Source organism: Zonotrichia leucophrys, chromosome 5, assembly GCF_028769735.1.
Source record: "Zonotrichia leucophrys gambelii isolate GWCS_2022_RI chromosome 5, RI_Zleu_2.0, whole genome shotgun sequence".
NCBI lineage: Eukaryota > Metazoa > Chordata > Aves > Passeriformes > Passerellidae > Zonotrichia > Zonotrichia leucophrys.
The window spans coordinates 55138963-55154507 of NC_088175.1; the positions used below are offsets into that span (position 1 = coordinate 55138963).

General features: G+C 40.2%; 1 protein-coding gene across 8 annotated transcripts in view; it reads left to right on the forward strand.

Annotated features, from left to right (window-relative positions):
• Positions 1-15545, forward strand: part of MICAL2 (microtubule associated monooxygenase, calponin and LIM domain containing 2) — a 219064-nt gene that overhangs the window by 162103 nt on the left and 41416 nt on the right. For 5 of the 8 annotated variants that reach the window (XM_064715715.1, XM_064715719.1, XM_064715718.1 and 2 more), the window contains 7 exons: positions 916-1020; positions 2233-2451; positions 2654-2755; positions 3355-3483; positions 10541-10727; positions 11792-11880; positions 12203-12302. In XM_064715715.1, coding sequence (XP_064571785.1) covers positions 916-1020; positions 2233-2451; positions 2654-2755; positions 3355-3483; positions 10541-10727; positions 11792-11880; positions 12203-12302 — 931 coding nt within the window. Of the gene's footprint in view, positions 1-915; positions 1021-2232; positions 2452-2653; positions 2756-3354; positions 3484-8596; positions 8696-10540; positions 10728-11791; positions 11881-12202; positions 12303-15545 lie in introns of all 8 variants that reach the window. The other 3 variants (XM_064715723.1, XM_064715721.1, XM_064715722.1) reach the window with 3 other exon arrangements.

Here is a 15545-nt window from a genome sequence, read left to right on the forward strand (position 1 = left end):
CTGTGTTGTAGTGTCTAGGAATCTCATGGAAGCCAGCCTGTGGAATTTGTGTTATTTGGAAGTCTAAGGTGGCTGCATACAGTATTGCAGAAGGCCTGTTGGGGCCTGTGTTTTTCAAATAAAGGACACTGCATATCCTGTGGAGTCTGTCTTTATGGAAAACGTAGGAAGTGTTAAAAGGAAACCTAATCTCTTGCAAGATATGTCTGGCTGCCATTTCCATTCCAAAACTAGGCAGAGTGGAATACATTTGTGCATTGTACAGCGTTTTCATGGTTTGTTGTTAGTGTGACTAGAGGTATTTTAAAAACAATCCCATGCTGCCAAGGTAGAGGGGAGAAGCTCAAAATCACATTTCAGTCAGAAATAGTTGGAATTAGCAGAGTTTAGATCTGTCATCTGAAAGACCTGAAGGAAGGATGAGCAAAGTGTGGATGTTTTGACAAAGATGGTGACTTTGTTAATTCTTCATCCTTGTATCCGTTTGTTTATTTAAATATTGAGGTCCTCCAGTAGTGTAGGCTTTATAGATGTCCAGTGACTTTGTCTATCCTTGAACCAAAGTTGTTTGCACACTGCCTGGCTACTTGTCAATGCCCTGAGCTTTCAGTGTGTGGTAAGTGGCCAGAGATTTCCTTGGCCATGCTGAAGGGAGTTATTTTGATCATAAACTCTGTTAAAAAGTACTGAATGTGTTCATCTCGAAGTATATCTTTGATGGTAGAAGTTGCTAATAAAACGGGTAGGTGGCAAAAATATGCAAAACGTGTTGTTAAGCTTCATAGTAATGCATCTTTAAAATAAGCTTTTCTTTCTTTCTGCCTCAGAAATTCTTTGAATCCTATTTACTGTCTTCCTTTTTTTTTTTTTCTTCTCCTTCATTCTGTCTTTGCAATTTTAAAAATGCTTTACAAGGAGCTAACAGATAGACCAGCCCTGCTCTCCTCTGACCCTCCTGTTAATCCTCGCTTTGCTAAACCTATGGATCCAAGCCTTCTTCCACCTCAACCAAAAAGGCAGGTAGGAAGCTCCTATGGGTAACAAACACCTGGCAAGCACAGCATTTCTCTCACTGCTGGGAACTCACTGCTATTGCAGAGCTACATAAGATACAAAGCAATATTTGGATGGAAACTGCAGAGTTCACAGATGCGTTTAGCTGAGAATTGTAAAAACGCCAGTAGAAATTAAAGGCTATTTTACACCTGCTTTGCCAGATGAGAAAACTCTCTGAAAGTGTGGAAATACCCTGAAAACATAAGTGTTGATTTCTGTGTTACCGTATCTAGACTCTGTATTGTACGAATGTAATTACACAGCTGCTTTTAACATATGAGAAAACTACAGCAGTACCTGAAAATTTGTGCATATACCCAATGCTTTGGGTTATTGTAATGATAAGGCTAAGAGAGAAACCTGGCAAAAATATCTAAGATAAAGGCTTGAGCATGGAAAAGTTGATATTGGTGCCCAGGTATTTTATTTCTATAAGTAGAACTTGTGATAAGAATTTCTGCTGAAAGCTCTTTTGCAGCATCACATATATGGGGAAAAATGTAGTCTAAATTTTTCTCTTAGTACTTTGACTGAAAGCAATCTCATCTCAAACAGTATTGATACTCACTTTTCATCAGAGTTTTAAATTGAAGTAAACATCCTGTAATGGCACTTCAAGAGCAGTCTGCAGTGAAATGAGATCCGTGTTGCATATGGAAATCAGAAGATCAGAACATATTTTATATGAAAACTCAAATTCAGAGATGCATTCTGAACTCCTCAAAAAATGCCTTAAATCTGAAATACATTATATGCTGATTTAGGTCAGACTAGATCTAGAACTATGACAAGAATGACTGTTGAAATCCTCATAAATATAATTGCAAGCTTAGTTTTAGGCAGATGTGCTGCTAAAAAACCCCAACCCAAAACCTTTGCTATAAACCCTAGAGGAAGATGTTCTTCTGCACTGCTGCTCTCAGAGGTTACTCACAAAAACTCACAAATGTACAGAAGGATGTCAAAGCCTGCACAAGTTGTGCAGGACTGATTTATTTCAGTGCATGTGCACAAGCACCACAAGTGCAGTAGACAGTGTGCAAAGAGTGATGTGAGAATATTTTATTTCTAGTTATGTGCATGACTGTGCCGTTCTTTCGGAAGCATCCTTAAAAGCTGCATATCCTGCATGGTAGTGCAGAAAGCAGAGTTTTGTTCACTTCAAGTGTTTCCCAGTTTCAGGTGGTAGCTAGGAGTGAACACGAGGTCAGGGAACCCAAACAGTCTTTAAATGGTTCTGATCATATGGCCAGGAGAGCAAAGACTGTGCACAAAACAGATCCCCAGCCCAGTCTGTCAGAAACCTCTGAAAATCTCGCCTCTGCCTGTTCTGCTGCATTTGTACTTTCTGGAGTGCTTGAGCGTCTTCAGCACCTGGAGGAAAAAATGAAACAGGTGACAAGCAACTTCTTTTCCTTTCTGTCTCTGTGATAATCTGTGTACTGTGGTTTTGCTGGCTCGTTCTCTGTTGACTGTTGGTTGTATTAAGACAATAAGAAGTCTTTCTACAAACTTCTGTGTTTTGTTGATGGATGTGGTTTTAACTGAAATCTCTCTCTTTCTTTTCTTGGCTGTCCTTCCCTGGCTGTCACTGCAGAAAAGAGCTCAGACCATAGCAAATAGGGAATTCCATAAAAAGAACATTAAAGAGAAAGCAGCACATCTCGCCTCAATGTTTGGATACATGGAGTTTCCAAAGGTGAATTTTAAGTTTTGCACCTGAAGAACTGCTGATTTGGAAGATGTATAAGAATTCATGAAGGGAAAGAAATTGAAGTAGTTTTGGTTTTAACTTCCTTTCATTCTGTGTGGATCTGAAAAGTAGTGTGGGTTCCACTGAAACCAGTAAAAAGTGTTGTTTAAGTATTACTGTATAGTTCAATTGAGGTGAAACAATCTGAATCCTAAAGCTAATCAGAGTGCTTTAGCAGGAGAGAAATGTGTTCAAATAAGCTATGTCTTGTGCTTAAGCACACACTGCTGGCTCACAGTTTCTGATCAGTTGCTGAGCAGTGGTACTTGGTGCACTCTGGTTTTTGCTGGATTTCATTATGCTCTCTCCCAGTACTATCTTACCTTAGTGCCCACTGTGAATATTTCTGTTAAAGAAATAGTACAATAATACCATTTACCATGAAGATGCCATGATGATTTCCATGGGCCCTTACTGTGCAGAGGTAGCAAGAAGAGTAGATCTGTCATTGTTATGTTTCTGGTTTTTTTGATGCATGACTGTGAACTTAACCTGTGTTGATGTCACTGTCTCTTGGATAACTCTCCTGTTTCTGCTCTACACAGAATAAGCTACCTACTAAAGGCTTACCCCATTCTCAGCCCCCAACTCCCTCTTGCCCTCCACCTCATCATTCAGCTGTTGCTGCTTCATCATCTGTTGGTTCAGCTTCCTCTGCTGTTTCTTCTCAACAGGTACTCTATTAAGAGATTTTTCATGTAAAACCCAAACTTGTACTCAAGCTGCTTGAGAAATGGCTTGGATGGAAGGAGCTGCCAGCAAACCTGTTGTATGGGTTGTAATTCATATTTAAATCAAGCTTTCCTTTTTTTGCTGTTGTTAGTTCTGCATGTTTGTAAGAGAAATGTTGTCATCAGATATGGCTTAGGTAAAAGCTGAAGAACAAAGCAAATGGTTAACATTTTTTTACTTCAATTCTGAAAATTTTGTGTTGCTGCTTATTTTAAATGATCTGCTGTAGGATGATACCACAGGCATGCTGAGGAAAGCTGCACATTATAAAGCAAACTGTGTGCTGTAGGGTTGGTTAGTTTTCTTGGGTGGCATTTATGTTTCTTTTCATAAGAATATCCATCTGCTCTGCAGGGGAAAACCTGCACAATGATGGTTATTTTAACCCCATCTTAGACTGGACATGTCTTAGAATTGTACGAGCATTTACCAATACAGACATTTAATTATTGTTTGTTTAATTATTAGTACTTTAAACTTGCTTCTGCACGTGAATAGGTAGAATACACTTCTTTGTAGCAGCAGAACTTCTGGAAATATCCATGCTTGGAAAGAAGGAGGTGACACTTGGGTCAGAGATAGTCAGTTCTTCCTACAGAGGCTGATGCTCATGGGCTGCGTTGCAGTGACTGCCTGGCTCCCAGTCCCCAGGGAAATCCAGGGGACATGGCCCTTCAAGGACACTGCAAGCTCAGCAGGTGCCTTGCTGCAGTAATCCCCTAATTCCCTTCATTCAGCTTCAAAGTAATTCCTTGGCCTGGATTTACCTCTTACTTTTTATGAGCTAAGAGGTGTAGCATGTGATGGGTTTTAAGCTAAGTCATGGTTTCCAAAAGATTGGGAGCTGATGTTCATTTGATTTGGAGGACTATTGTGACTCTGCAAAGAGAGTAAAAAAAACCCCAAAACCCAAACCCCAGCTATCTGAAAAACCCTTTAGAATATGAGAACTAGGCTTTTAATCATATGGGAACTCTGTGAGAAATAATTTCATTAGGATTTTAACATCACTTCTTGGAGAACCTTTGTCCCGACCAATCTTTTTTTCTGGATATTTTAAAAACTGGATTTTGTTTAAAGTGCACTGCCTGCCTCGATTAGTTTGCCTTTGTATTTAAATGGTGTGGCAATAGCTTGTTGTTAACTTGGTTTCACTCAGGCTGGGCTTACTTCAGCTGGAAAGTGCTCTCCCTAGAGATACTGGTAGAATGCAGCTCAGCTGAAGCAAGAAAATCGAGTTCTGTCACCAGCACAGTAAATACACGTTCATCTCACTGGGTAAATATTTGGCTGGTTAAGTAGGACTACATTTACACTTTGGCGGATCTACATGCATGAGCATTTTGATGCCTGCATACCCAGCTCCATGTGTTGTACAGGCTGCCAGCCTCTTGTACACTATGCATTTCATGGGTGTAAATGTGCTGCATTTTGTGTGGCATTTTGGAGAATTTTTAAACAGCAGGTCTAGTAATGACCAGGTGATCTTTGCTCCTCCTTTCAGGGGCACAGGTGGTAATAGAATCTGTCCCTGCCCTTTCACGGTCAAATAGTTGTCCCTGTGTTTTATCCTTACAGATTGCACACTTTTCAGAATGTGAAAATTTTATCCTGCTCTATAAAACACTGGCTAAATATGCAGTGCTGTATAAATAAAAATTCAACAGTATTTCAGATGCACAGTGTGCATTTTCAAGTGCTGTTCAACAATATGTTTGGACCTCTGCTGTGAATATGCCAGGAACTGCCTATTTCTCCATTATCTTGAGGAGGGGGATGATGGGTCTCAAAATGTGAATTTCTGCTCTCTGTTTTGAGAAGTGTCATTAGCTGAGTGTAGACTTCAGTATCAGAAAGTGTTTTGGGATTGATAAACCAACAGGAAGATCTGCTGTGTGTTGCTGTCAGTGTTTCTGTTTTTTTCCCCGGCAGACAGACAGAAGGTAATAGAAGTGTTTAGAGTTCTGTAAGGCTTCATGATGTATGACCTATAAATATCAGCACCCTCCCATGGTTTTAAATAGCTAGTGCTGTCATTTAAATTTCAGGTGAGTTCTGAGATTGTTACCAGACATGACAAACCATTGCACCTGTTCAGTTTTGCTTGGAACAGTGTTAGTTATGGGGACACAGTTATTGAAAAGGGTGGCTATGAAATCATACTCTCTAATTACAGAAACTTGTTATTAAGTCTAAGTCTTGCAAGGAGCACTTGAAAAGAAGACTGTGGGACTGTATTGTTTCTTTCAAGACATGCAGTGATTACAACTTAGTAAGAATTACCTTCTGTGTGCAATATGTCAATAATAATCAAAAGTACCTTCTAGCTTCAATCAGCTGTCAAAATTCACGTGGCTAGAATAATGAGTTAGCATTACATTACAGGCTGGACTTTGGTTATTCCTGTTTTCTGCTCAAGGTTGGATTGACCTTCAGAAAACTCTGTTCATCTGAGCTTTGCATGAGTGAGTCCACACCGTGTGTCGTAAGAACTGGGAAGTTTTTGCAATCAATTTGCTCCCTGCAGAGCTTGGACCAACAACTTCCCTTCAGTGACGTGACTCTAATTGCCAGCAGCAAGCAGGGCTGGGGTGTTTCCTACACACAGTAACTTATTACTCAAATGTTGTTTATCTCAGAGGGAAAATACACGTAGCAGCTTGTACACAAAGTAAATAAATCACCCTCAAAGCAAAATAAGACCAGGAAAATCATTAAGGATATGAAAGAACAAAGGGAAAGCATTGTATGCTGTTGGAGGCAGAGAGCATAGCTCCTTTGTTTTATGAGAATGCTACTGAGGCTTACTTGGCTGGCTGTGCAGTTCTGAATAATAACACAGGGAAATACAGAAGGCAGCTTTCTCTTCCCATGGCAATAACCACCCTGGTCAACCTGCTGAAAAGCAGTGTGCCACTGACAGCTCAACGGTCTGAGGAAATCACAAACTCTTGGGATTTTTAAGTGTTTTCTGCTTGTTGCCTGAAATTCACCATGTGAGGTAACTCCTTAGGATTGCTGTTCAGCCAGGGCTTTAAAGCTGCCTGAGCTGTGAGCAGGAGCCTGTTCCATGCAGACAGGGCATGGAACATTACAAACATTACAAAGCTGTGTGTGCCTTCAGTAGAGCAGCAGCCGCAGGGGCACTGGGGACATTCTCTGGTGTCTCTGAGGGTGGCAGGTGCTCTTGGGGCTGCCCTGGTGGATCCTCATCCTGCCCTGATGCTTCTGTTTGGTGACTGAGGGGCACTGGAGCAGAACAGAGTAGTTCTGTTGGAAGGGATGTACAGCAAACATCTCGTGCCCCGACCAAGTCAGGGCTGACCAAAAGTTAAAGCATGGTTTTAAGGGCATTGTTGCTAAATTAAAGTGAGATCTCACTTGCTTTTACTTGGAATGTGAATTCGCATTTGTTATAGGAACATTTCCTTTTAATAGCATTTTTAAAGTGTGTATAAACATGCATTTTTTTTGTATTGACTGCTTTAATGTTGACATAGGTTGTTCCAATGGATGGAGAACAGAAATCAGCCAACCTGAAGAATTTCAGGGTGTAGTTCAGGCTCAAGGATACTTTTCCTGAAATTCAACTACTTGCACTTTAAGTACAACCTTGTTATTTAACTGATTGCTCCAGTATTTATCTAGTTCAAGGAAAACTTTCTGCTTCAACTGACTTTGAACACTTTCTTTTACCTTGGATCTTGTGGACAAGAACTTGTACATTTACATGTACATTACTTGTACATGTGCAACATGGCCTGGAAATGGCTCTGGATATTCAGAGGTGCAGAATTTGGGAAGGAATTTTTTTTTTTGTTCCATGTTCTTAAAAGAAATCAAAGGAACATAGTTTTCCTGTGGTAGCAAGTAGCACTTCTTGTAGGGGTTTATAAATTGATGTGCCACTTGGGACAGTGTTATGGTATGTAATTAGCAGTTCACTTTGCAGTTATTACCCACAAGTTTGTCCAGATACTGAATAATGTTTTAAAGTCTTTTTATACTAACTGAAACCAAACAGGAAAGAAATTTCTTCCTTCAATGGCCTTTGTAGTCTTAATGTGTATATTTTGTACCTGCCTGGATATCAAGTTAATTATGAGATAACTCTCAAAAGATAAGGCGAGCTGTAAAGGGTTGGACATACTCCCTTGAATTTTTTAATCCATAATAATTTTTGAAAACACACCCACAGTGCATTACAAGTGTTCTTAAACTTGATCAAAAGTGCTTTAAAATTGTTTTAAAGTATTCCAAATACCGTTGCATTTATATTTTTTCCTTTCTTCATGGTAACTCTCTGGTATTTTAAAACCTTCAATTAGCAGGACTTGGTGTGGTGGCAGTAGACAAATTATTTCACTGAGAAGAGGGTGACTTCCTTGAGATCTGGGCTCTGTGAGAGGCAAAAGGAGTGTTTCATTTTCATGGCTGCTGCAGTGTGATGAAGCAGATTAAAGAAGTTTCCCTCTCATGAGCGTGGTTTCTCCAGTTCTCCCTGGCATTGCCATGAGTCACTCGGGAGAGGGCAAATGGTTGCTCTGTGAGCACCAACAAAACATTTCTGTGTGGGACTTGGCTCATACATTTTCATAGAATGTTCCCCAGAATGTCACAGTTTGGGGAGTGTTAATATGGAGTTCAATCCCACCCCCTGTTCTGAAATGTTAGAACCAAGTCCCAGAGAAGTTGAAGTGAACAATAGGGGTTTTTTTAATGTCAGAACGTCCAGCTCAGATAGCCATGCAGTGGCTCCCAGCTCAGCCTTTCATGGACACAGCAGGAAGCCTTGAGGAGAAGCATTTGTTCCCATCAGGATCATCCTCAGGGAAAAGTCTGTGGGCTGCACAGAAGCCTTCTGTGGCCCCACGCTGGTCACGCATGGACATGCTTGTGCTCTGCTGGGCTTCCCCTCTGCTCTTCCTCCTGCCTTCCTGTATTGATGTTTGCATGTGCCCAAATCATTCTTGTCCTTTTTTGTCTTTAAATTCTCTTTCAAGGGTAACTAAAGCTCTTCCTTCTGTTCTTCATCTTCCTCCCTTTCCTGGTTAGATGACTGTAGGAAAGGTCTCACGTGCAATTGGAGCTGTGGCTGAAGTTCTTGTAAATCTGTATGTGAATGATCACAGACCCAAGCCACAGCTTGAACTGGTAAGACTAAACCCACAAAGAAACAGTAACTTGACTTAAGAGTGATGTTCCCAGAATGCCATCCTGACTTAAGACCCCAGATGTGGAGCACTTGAAGCCTTATGAAAGGTCTAACACTTAATGAAAGAATCAAGTGCACGTCAGCACAATGTGCTGATGGAAATGTTGCTCTCCACGTCTTCTATTTCTGTTTCTGTTACTGAATTAAAACTTCAGGAGGCTTTTATTAAATGTAATTACTGCAGAATTAGTAACAGAAGACAATTATTACTCAGGGTGGCTTCTAAAGAAAGTTTTGTGCAGTACATGCTTATGCAGTTATTTTTAACACTTGAGTGCTGAATCACTGTGCCTCCTTTTGAAGAGGGCTGTTTCTCAACTCTGACACTCTTCTGTGTTGAATTTGAATTCAGAAGCGGTCTCTGGACAGAGCTGCAGGTTCTTGCCCCATTCCTCATTTTCCATCTGCTGCCTCCACCACTCAGGGCTGTCAGGTACTGGGAAGCCAAGTAAGGTGTTGTGTTGTGCTGATGACACTTTACTTACCAGCCAGCACTAAACTCAGTTGTTTCAGCTTCACTGTAACTATCTGATCTATTAACACCATGGTTTTAAAAGCACATCTGTGTGGTTTTCCACTTGCATGGTTGTTTGTTTGGAAAGATTCATGCTCTAAAATGATCCATCAGAGCAAAATGGATTACTAATGGCAGATCTGGAATAGAATTCTCAACTTTTAAGCACAAGACTATGTGACAATGACATTTGTGAGTTCTACGTAACATTAAAAAATTGTTCCAAGGCTGCCTTTTGCTCACAGATGGAAGATGAGTTGTGTGGACTGTGTGCTACTGTCTGAATGTGCCTTGGACCTTTCCTCCTCCATGCCACGTGTGGTAGCTCTCCTGTGGCAGCAGGGATATTGGAAGGGGAGGGAGGTGGTGATGGATGTGGCAGGCACAGCACGCTCACCTGTACCAACTATAATACAGTAATGCAAAGTAACACCCTCATACCTGCCTCTAATAAGAAAAGGGAAGTCCAGTGGCATCTAATCAATTTCTAGTTCACTTTTCTGTACCTTTTGCATGTGTATGTAAGAGGGGATGAAATTTGTGGCAATTAAAGAATGTTCATTACCAGCCTAATTGCAGCAAACTTTCAAAATAGTTTCATGTGGTTAATATGGATTGTATTTTGAATGCATTAAAAGTGTTCTGAATGTGTATGGTAGGAAACCAAGTGATTTTTAAAGCTAACCAAGCCCCAGGTTGGGCTGTGGTCTCAGGAGGAGCACGGCTGAGAGGGGAGGCATGACTGTGGCCATGGGAAGGATGGAGTGTTTGAAGACTGCTTTTCCTCCTGGAACTTAAAGCACAAGCCTGCATTTTCCTCCAGATTGTGTCTGAACTGAGTTCAGGGTGTTCTTTTGCTTGGCTGCAGATGCAAGTCTGCTGTTTGAGGCTGGTGAGGTGTCTTCACCTTCTGAGAGAGACACGAGCCCTGGAGCCAGGACGGTGCAGGGTGATGAGGGAGCACCCAGGGATGATGCTGCTCTTGGACCTGAGTAATCAAAATGTTGGTGGACTCCCAGAGGGACACTGGATGCAAGTCCAGCATCACAGTCACCCCTTTAAAGTCCTTGTGATGTCTGGTTTATTAATTTTTGCATAAACCTACAGAATTTCAATAATGAGTAATTAAAAAGCTGACTGATGCGTACTGTAATTTTGCTTGGAGGGTGCTGTACAATCCTTCAAGAAGCTAAAGCAGCTGCCCCCTTCATAAGGATTTATATCTGGGTGTGGAGCCACAGCTTTATGTTCTGTTTTTATCTCTGAACAGGGTTCTCTGCGAAAAGAATTCCCCAAGTCCATCGGGGGCAGTGACATCTGCTATTTCTGCAAGAAACGGGTCTATGTCATGGAGAGGCTGAGTGCAGAGGGCCACTTCTTTCACAGGGAGTGCTTCAAGTGTGAAATCTGTTCTACAACACTCCGCTTAGGAATTTATGCCTTTGATGTTGAAGAAGGTAATGGAGGAGCTATTTAGGAATATTTTGAAATGTCTGAGGTTGGTGCTCTTGCTGGAACTAAGGAGAAAAGTCTGTCCCGGTAGCACGGTCAGGAGGAGGTCTGCCAAGTGTGCTGTTTGTGTCCCTGCTGATCTTTGAGTCCTTGTACGTGCAGTCCTAGTTTTTCAGAAGTGTTGAGTTATGACAGATCTGAGCTGTAAATGAAGAAATCCTCAGTGGAAAATAAGTTGAGTAACCACAATGCAATTTGTCAAATCACAGTAAGGGGGGAAAAAAGGGGTGAGGTTTCTCCAATAATATAAAGTTATTCTTATCTCCGTTTAAAGCTGGCCATTAAATAACATGATCTATAAGGACAAGCCATAACAGTGGCAGATTTACATGGATGCAGGGAATGTAGGTTATTTCTGTTACAGTGTTATGGTCAGGAGTTGAAAGCAGTAGGACTGACCAAGCACAGTGTGATTTATTCCAGGCTCCAGGCTGCTGTAGAACAAGAGGTTCAGATCTTGGGTGCTTCATCCCACCTAAATCCTGGGGGTTTCCTTCTTTTTTCTTTTTTTTTTTTTTCTTTTAAAGTTTGGAATGGAGTTATCAAACTGACTTGAAATTCCCTTGTCCCTTCCAAAGTACTTGAGTAGATCAGAGTATTAACCTGATCTCCCTCTGCAGAAATACCAAAGATGCAAGGTCAAAGTGGTTCTTTTTCTTTTTCAGTGTGGAGATTCTGAAAAGATGTCTTTTGAGCAGATTATTGACTTTTTTTTTCTGCTTGATGTCTTGTGTTGGTTTGTATTTATGGGATGTTGTTTTTTTTGCTGTTTATTAATGTTATACCTGAGAGGTAGATAAATGACCTTGTGTTACTGAACTAATGTGCAAATCTGTAAAAGAAACCTATTCAGAGCTGTTAGTCAGAATCAGTGACGGGTTTCCCTTTCCTTTTGCAGCCCAACTGTTCATTATCCTGGTTTCATTTTTTTAATAGATGCAACAGTGATTTTCACTCCATATATGTATAGATAACATATCCTGTAACTGATGATTTCTCCCTCTTGTAGGTAAATTTTACTGTAAACCTCATTTTACGCACTGCAAAATGAGTACGAAACACAGAAAGAGAAGGGCAACAATACAGATCCATGGAAAGGTATGGAGAGATTTTATTGTCAATGCAATGCTGAGGCACCTTTATCTGGGGCAGGGTGAAATACGTGTGTGTGTGCATGTTTTCTACCTCATGTGCAGGAAAATCAGTGCTAAAATACAAACCTCCTCCTTCTGTGAGCTTGGCATATCTAATAATAATCTGGTTCTCAATGGAATTTAGCTTTTCTATGCAAAGTAAAGTTGAACTTTGGAGCAACTGGAAATGAACATGTATGTAAAGACTTGAAGACAGTAGCAGAAACTGGACTTAGATACTTTAGAAACATATTTAACACTTTTTATTTTTCAACGCTTTTCCTAAGGAGGCGATAGACGCGTGGAAGAAAGCGGAAGCCAAACCCACAGAGATCACCACAGAAAGCAGTTTGTCCACTGCTAGCAGTCCAGAGGACAGGTCCCCAGGTATCCTGACTTCCTTCTTAGGGGGCACGCTAAGCTGGCCCCTGCGGGTGACCAGGGATCTGCTTGACATTCCCAGCCGCCTGTCTAACTGGATGCATGGTGTCCTGCACGCTACCCACCTCCATTTCAGGGACAATGCATATAACTATACCTACCTGTACGAACTCCTGAGCCTTGGGGTGCCACTCCTCTGCGCTCTCCTAGAGGTACTCACTCACATGTACCGGGAAGCAGAGCTATCACTTGAAAACATGCTTGAATGGGTGAAAAGATTCTGTAGGGTTTGAATCTTTCCGCGTGTCTTGCTCAGTTGTGCCTTTCAAATTTTCAAAATTAACAGCCTGGCTATTTTCTCGAGGGGAATTTTTGGTTTGGAGGGCTTTGGTTTTGCTCTTCGTGCAATGTGACGCGTGACTTCATTGAATGGTGGATTTCTTCTGATAGAAGCGAGGTACAATTGAAATTTTCAACACAAAATGTACTGTATGTTAGAGCATGAAGGACAGTGTCCAAACACATTTCCAGAACATGGAGTCATATGAAGGATATTTTCTAGATTATTTTCCTCCCTGTTATTTTCTGTGATCAGACTGTTGGAGAAGATGGTACATTTTGAAACCATTTTTCCTCCTATTCTCCCCAGCTTATTTTTTTCTTTTTTCAGTTAGACCATGAAAAAATGTGTGTTCTTTCAGGAATATTTCTGACAAATGGCTGGGATTTGAAACCTGAGTAAAGCACGTAGCTTTTTTTTCTTCTTGCTTTCATCTTTGCTCTAGGCTATGAGATTTTTACTTGCGTTAATATGTTTCAAAAAAATAGTGTACATAATTCACATTGCTCCAAGTCAAATGCCTTTTACATTGCTTTATATGTGATGGATACCTTTTGTTGATAGTGGCTACTATCTGTTCTACTAATTTATTTGAAGTTTTTCAATAAATTTGAAGAGCAAATGATAGTTGAGTGAAGACTTGATTGAAATTTTAAGTCAAAGAAGCTGGTAGAAAGAAGTAGACTGAACATTCCTCAAGTCAAGGCTTCCTCATTTGGTGGCTGATATGAGGCATATCAATTTATGGAGCACTCCTCTGTAAGTGAAGTCACTCCTGTTGTGCCTCTGTGCAGGCACTGCTCCCAGTCTCTTTTGGAATTTTTTAAAAATTTTTAAAAACCTTTTTTTAAAAAAAGGTTTAGAACAAACATCAAAAGCCAAAAAATGTATTCTTAGGTGATAACTTCTTACTTGGGTAATTCATTTCAACGTGTGCACCTAGTGGCAGAAAGGTGAAATTCTATTATCTGGAGCAGCAGATAAGTAAATTTCTTTCAGATGTCCCTCAACCTTAATCAGAAGGTCTGCCTTAATCTGTTAAGCAGCAAGGACACAGTGACATCCCAATGCTCATTACTTTCAGCCTAGTTAGCCAGCGAGGTAAGCATGCTCCCTGCCTTTCAAGTACTTCTTTATATTCAGAAGTTTACCAGGAAATAGGTAAATCTAATATGTGTAGCCTAAAATGAAAAGCATCTGTAGCATTTATTTGTAGCCAGAAGAATGTGGCATAAACAATAGGAAATACTGTTGCATTCAGTGAGTACCAAAACTGAGGATCATCTGCCAGTGGTCCCAAATGACAGTGCTGCCTATGGGCTGGCAGGCCTTGGGGTTTGTTGTTTTGTTTTGATTTGATTTGCTATAATGTGGGAAAAGATGATTTGAATTGTTTTGCCTCTTAGGTATGAAAAGGAAATGTGTCTGCTGTTTAAAATAAATGACAAACTGGATCTTCCTTCTAGATAGTTTGACTTTCTTTAAACTATGAGGATGAGCTTTTCACATTTTTAGAGTGGTTATGTAATTTGGGGTAAAAAATGTTATTTTTATGCACAGAACTTGAAAAAGTGCTTGAAGAAAATTATTAGATAAAAGGTGGCATTCCTTTGACAAAAATTGCCTTTAATGCTCAAACATGTATTCAGCCAAACTTTGCTATGACATTGAGTGGACGCAGCAATAATTACAGTTACATGGTGGCCATCTGTATATATGTAATGTATCTGTACCTTTCTTACAGTATTTAAAAAACCTGACCTGGAAACACTGTACTATCTTTAATTATTTTCTAATAATAGAAACTGTTTCACCCTAAAAAGGAGGCAGTGTAGTTACTCCTGCAACACAGCAAACTGCTGGGCAGTCGAGTTTCCAAATTTGGGCTGCCATCAATTTTGGTTTCAGTTTGTCAATAGGAGAGTCTTTAGGAACACTTCTTCCTAAAGTTTTCTCCTGCTGTTTACCATGGCAGAGAGAGCATAATGGCAAACGTAGGGAAAATGGTGATGTACAAAAGTTTTTGTAGAAGATGTAGAAGATTTCCAAGAAACTTGGAAATTTCTGGCCAATGAACTTAAACCAAATGAATCTTACTAGTAGAAAGTGTAAAAACAAGATTAAAAAAAACTAAAATATGGTATTGATTTTATATAGATTTGTATAATGGGGCATAAATCCCTACATTTCCACAACAGAGTTCAGGAACTTGTGTAATGAAAATGTTTTCCTGAGGAATCTTAATTGCCATGCATATTCCACTGGATTTTGCAGATTATTCTGTTGGGAGGGTTATTTTATTGGTATTACTCCAATTGCTCAATTTTTTGACTTCTTCATCTTACTGTTCTGCTAGTAATACTCATACCTGCTTGTCCTCATTGATAATTAAATGAAAAAAAGGCAGTTCCATTTTGGCCAGTTATTCTTTGTACCGATGTAATCTTCCTGATGCTTTCCTACATAACCAAGTGAAGTTCTGTGTTTTCTTCCCTGCTGTCTTCTCTGCCAATCTCCCTCATTGCTTTTAGTCCAATTCAACATTCCGGTGCTGCACCCGCTCACTGGCTGAAGCCTTTCTGCTCTCAGGTGATTTTTTTTCCAGTTCCAAAATTACATGACTAACCCTGTTGTTTGAAAGCATTTCATTGTGTGTTCTTTTTTTTTTTTTTTTTTTTAACTGTTGAAGCAATCTGTGTGTCTGGTATATTAATAGAGCTTTGGCATGATTATTTAACCTGTTGCTGAGTTCACAGTTCTAGAAAAAGTAATGTTTTTCTCTCTGTGTCTGTGCATGTGCGCTTCCCTGTGCCTTTAAGGTAAGTTAGGCAGTAGAGGGTTTCTTGAAAGAACTTGTTAAAGCCTTATTTCTTTCAAAGAACTGAAGGAAAGATCTGTAATAAGGTCAG